Raw genomic sequence first — 4,719 nt, forward strand, 5'->3', positions numbered from 1 at the left:
GTGTAGTGGCTTGCGCAATGGAACTCGATTGTGAGGCTCTGCTTATAAAAGAATGCAAAATCCCTAAAATCCCTAAGCTTGCTATGCTAATCTTTTTTGCTTAACTTCAAAAGCTCAGAATCTAATTTGACCCCCTGCCAGCGCATTCAAATAGGCGGCTTCCCGTTACTTACTGCGGTAACGCGGTTGTTGATCTCGTCCGGATTCGAAGCTATAGGGCTGAATTTCCTTTGCCAAATGATAAGAACAGAAATGTGAAATGTGGTGCTTCCTTGCAGCGACACATTTCACATTTAGATCATCATCCTCAATCCCTTGGTTGATCAGCTAAGTCTGAAAATGATAACTGATAGGCTACGCTTCTCGAGTGTCAAGCAGTGCAACAATCAATACAAATGAGAAGAACTTAATCTTGTCGAATGAGATCTCAAAACAACAAGCCTTCGAAACGTATTTAAAGCTTGAATAAAGTTTTGCCTGTATTTTCGAGGCGTAGTAGATATAAAGCTACCATATGTGTGTGCTATATCAAGTTACGACAGTGGGTATTATTATGATTATAGTTTCTGTGGAGCCTCCTGGCATTGCTACCGTCATTATGTGTAGTCAACCTACTAGAATGGTGTATACAACCAAGTCGTGGGACAAGACCTTTGCACAAAATTATTCCCTAAAAGCGCAGCGAGAGATTCTGCATCGTCTAATACGATGAAGCACATCCCTCATCATGTTTATTTTCTTTTTTTTGTTTTAAGTCATCGGTTGCAGAAATTTTGTTGGCATGTCCTGGACACACACACTTATTCGCATCAGATATACTAAGTTTAATGTTTCTTGACTTGTGTCACATATTCACAGCCATCTAAGTGTCATAATGTAGCAAAACGGAAGCGCTCGGATGCTCCCTACCGACCCAAATATATCGGAACGTCGGACCACATTGTGATCACTTAGAACAAAAACACTTCATAATATCTAATGAAAATTATATGATCAGAGCATTATATGATAAAAAATAAGTGATCATTTCGTATGCTGTGATGAGTATTACCACGCTACACATTGAGCAAGGCGATTTTCTTGTCCAGGCACTTGTCCTCTTGCTATAAATTTGACTAGTTCGCTGTAAAGCCATGTGATAGAACCTGCACCACAGCCAATTAGCCATGGGACATAGTCAACTGTGGCTGTTCCAAAGAATGACTGGATGCCTGGAACATATACAACCAACAGCACAATCACGATCTCTATTGCTCCGCCATAAATTGTAACAATATTTTTAAAAATTCCAGCTTTAAACACCGAAGTGCGTCGAGTCTTGACGACCCAGATGTGAAAAAACTGGCACACAACCAATGCAATGTACCACGATGCACAGGCTTCTGCCAATATCCGCATCTGATCTTTGGCATCAAAACACTTTGAATCGGATACACACAATAGTTCCGCTGTCTTATTCCAAAATTTGTCTGCACTCATAAATAAGTCGTTGAAGGTAATATCATGACGCCAAAATACAGCAGCGTAAGCGAGCAAACACCCTCCAGCATTGATCATACCAGCAACAATATAGGAATAGATCAAAAGAGCTTTTGAAATTAACCGATCTTTCTTAATGTCACGGGGTGGACGCTGCATAATATCATGCTCGCCTACTTCATGTGCAATTGACACTGCAGGTCCCAATTCCGTCCCAAGGTCAATACTTAAGATCTGCAATGCAGTCATTCCAGTTGGCATTCCCAATGCCAAATAAATTGCTAGCGGCAATATCTCGGGCCACAAATGTGTTAGAGTGTACGCAATAGTCTTTTTCACATTGTCAAAAATCATACGTCCTTGTTCAACACCACGCACAATGGATGAAAAATTATCATCCATTAAAATGATATCGGCAGCTTGTCGAGCAACGTCACTGCCGTTCTTACCCATTGCAACACCTACATCCGCTTGCTTTAAAGCAGGTGCATCATTCACGCCATCGCCAGTCACACCGACACATTCGCCAACCTCTTGACTCAATTTGACAATTTGAAGTTTGTGTTGGGGTGTCGTTCGAGCGAATACCACTGACTTTAAGCGCAAAATGGCTTTAAGATCATCTTTTGAAAGTGCATTGACATAGCCACCGTGAACAACTGCGCCAGTGTACGTTTCGAAATCTGCGGGAAGCTTAACAGAAATGCTAGTGGAAGGGGGATCCACCAGTTCTAATATGCGTGCTGTCTCGTCAAGGAGTCCAACTTCTGACGCGATTGCTCGTCCAGTTAAAGGATGATCACCAGTGACCATAAATACTTTAATCCCAGCAGCTTTACACTTGGCAATGGCATCGGGTACATCATCCCGTGGTGGATCCATAATAGCTGCAATACCAACGAAGCATAACTTTTCAGAAGGAAAATTACCCTCTTCAGCCGTAAAATGAGTATCAATCGGGGCAACAAATCGCCGTACAGCCAAAGCGATAACACGTCGTCCCTTTCTACCGAATGATTCATAAGCATGTGAAAATTCAGTCTTCAGTATCTCATCCAATGGAATTTCCTCGCCTGAAGCAGATAATAATGAACTACATCGATTGATAATCACTTCAGGAGCGCCTTTCATATACACATCAAAACTGCGTTGGGTGGTCTTTTCATTTGGAGCAGGGACAATCACAAGCTGCCACTTGTTTGTCGAATTAAAAGGTATTTCAAAAAGCAAAGGGTATTCCTCTCGTGTGATGTCTGCCGAGAAATTTAAATCCGCAAACCGAAGCAATGCGATATCGGAAGGATTACCCGTATACTGACGAGTTGTTGTTAAAGTCCGTTGCTTCCGTATCATCGACGGGCTTCGTATTTTTGGTGAAGTGGGCGTCGGTGATTCACTTTTCATTTCAGTTCCAGAATCCAAAGACTCGTCGATTATTATGTGAATGCTTGCCGGTTGACTAAGATCTGGAGCTGCACGATTACATAACGCAGCCCCACGTGTCAAGATTGCTTTAGGTGTCATGCCTGTTAAGAAATCTGTCGTTGTATCCGGAACAATCTCAGTGCATTGTTCTGACGGTTGGGCAATAAACTCGCGTCCAGTCCAAATATCCGTGACAGTCATGACATTCTTCGTGAGTGTCCCCGTCTTGTCTGTGGCAATAAGTGAAATTGAGCCTAATGTCTCCACACAATCCAGACGCTTAACAAACACATTCTTTGAAGCGAGTCGACTAGCAGTAATGGTTAATAACGACGTCACTGTGACGTGTAATCCCTGAGGTACGTTAGCAACTAAAATGACCAAAAACCCGTCAACGAACGTGATCAAGATATCTTTCCCATCAGTGTGAATGACACCGAGAATAAATAAAATACTAGCCATAACAAGAGCTAAAACAGCGATAAAGCGCACGAAACCCTTGACTTCACGTTGCATATTTGTTTCAGAAAGAGTTGCTGAGGTTGTCAGCTTAGCAATCTGTCCAAGAACCGTCTTGTCGCCAATTGTTAAAACTAAACCTAATGCAGCCCCATCAAAGCATAGTGAGCCATTAAATGCAATATTTTTGCACTCCAAATGAGCGACAGAATGATCCTGAACGTCTGATGTCAAAGTGATTAACTCAGACTCGCCGGTAAGAGAGGAATTTTCGACTTTGAGATTATTGCACTGCAGGATTCTGATATCGGCAGGAACTTTGTCTCCATTACGGACCCACACTAAGTCTCCCACAACTAGCTCTTCAGCTGGAATCATTTGGCTAACACCATCACGTACTACGGTGCTTTGAGCTGGAAGCATATTCTTAAACGAATCCATTGCCTTACCAGTCGACCGTTCTTGTAAGAAAGTCGCAGTACAAGTACCAAGCACCACGGCGAATAAAAGAATTGCTAGATAAAGGTTCATTTCGGCTGATGTGTTGATAAAAAAAGCAATCAGACTAAGTATTGCAGCTGTCGAAAGAAGAATCATAAACATGTTGAGAAATTGCTGAAAGAACAGAATGTAGTCCGGAATAGTCTTTGGTGGTGACAAACGGTTATACCCACATACTTTTCGGACTTCTCCGACCGCAATTTCGGTCAGTCCTTGACTTTGTTCGAGATTAGATGGTGAGATGCGACTTCGAACCTCACGAGTAGATAAATCTTCTAGTTTCGTATAGGCTTGCCAATACCGCTCACCTTCACTTCGAATTAGATCTAAAGCAGATGATCCACGAGGACCACGAGATGGTCTCCACGCAATCCCGAGCTTGGCTTGCAATGGGTCTGCAAAAGACGGTCTAGCTATCATGGGCCTTTCGGTTAGAAATTTACTGTTCAAGATCAAATGAGTAAAGCTGGAGTCTTTTGGGAAGTGAGTGATATCGTGTGGAAAGAGAAACCACTCAGTTGAAATGACTAGTAAAGCAGAGATACTGAATCTGCCATCATGACTTAAAATATCGCTGATGTCGGCTGGTTTTGAAAGGCGAAACAGTGTCCTAAGAGTTTCAAGGTAAGAAATTGACGTGCGATGTGTATTGTTGATATTTATAGTCAGTATTTTTAACTTCATGATAATTATAGACTAGTTTTTCTTAACAGAGGCACTAACAAATTACTCAGAGATTTAGTCCCATCAGGAAGTTTGAGTTTACAATAGTTAAGAGAAATATTAACTAGATTCTCACAATTAGAGTATCCTAAAACACTCAAGCGATAGTCGATGGGCACAGTGACGCACGCA

The 4,719-nt window shown here is 42.0% G+C and overlaps 1 protein-coding gene across 1 annotated transcript; it reads right to left on the bottom strand.

Annotated features, from left to right (window-relative positions):
- Positions 1–1,047: 1,047 nt before the first annotated feature.
- On the bottom strand, positions 1,048–4,284 carry PHALS_12697 (sodium potassium-transporting atpase subunit; the record flags this gene model as incomplete). Its single annotated transcript, XM_024728297.1, has 1 exon — positions 1,048–4,284. One exon carries the CDS (start codon positions 4,282–4,284, stop codon positions 1,048–1,050), a length of 3,237 nt encoding a protein of 1,078 aa, XP_024578788.1.
- Between the last annotated feature and the right edge of the window lie 435 nt (positions 4,285–4,719).

The sequence above is a fragment of the Plasmopara halstedii genome (genome assembly GCF_900000015.1).
Source record: "Plasmopara halstedii genome assembly, contig: Scaffold_650, whole genome shotgun sequence".
Classification (NCBI taxonomy): domain Eukaryota; phylum Oomycota; class Peronosporomycetes; order Peronosporales; family Peronosporaceae; genus Plasmopara; species Plasmopara halstedii.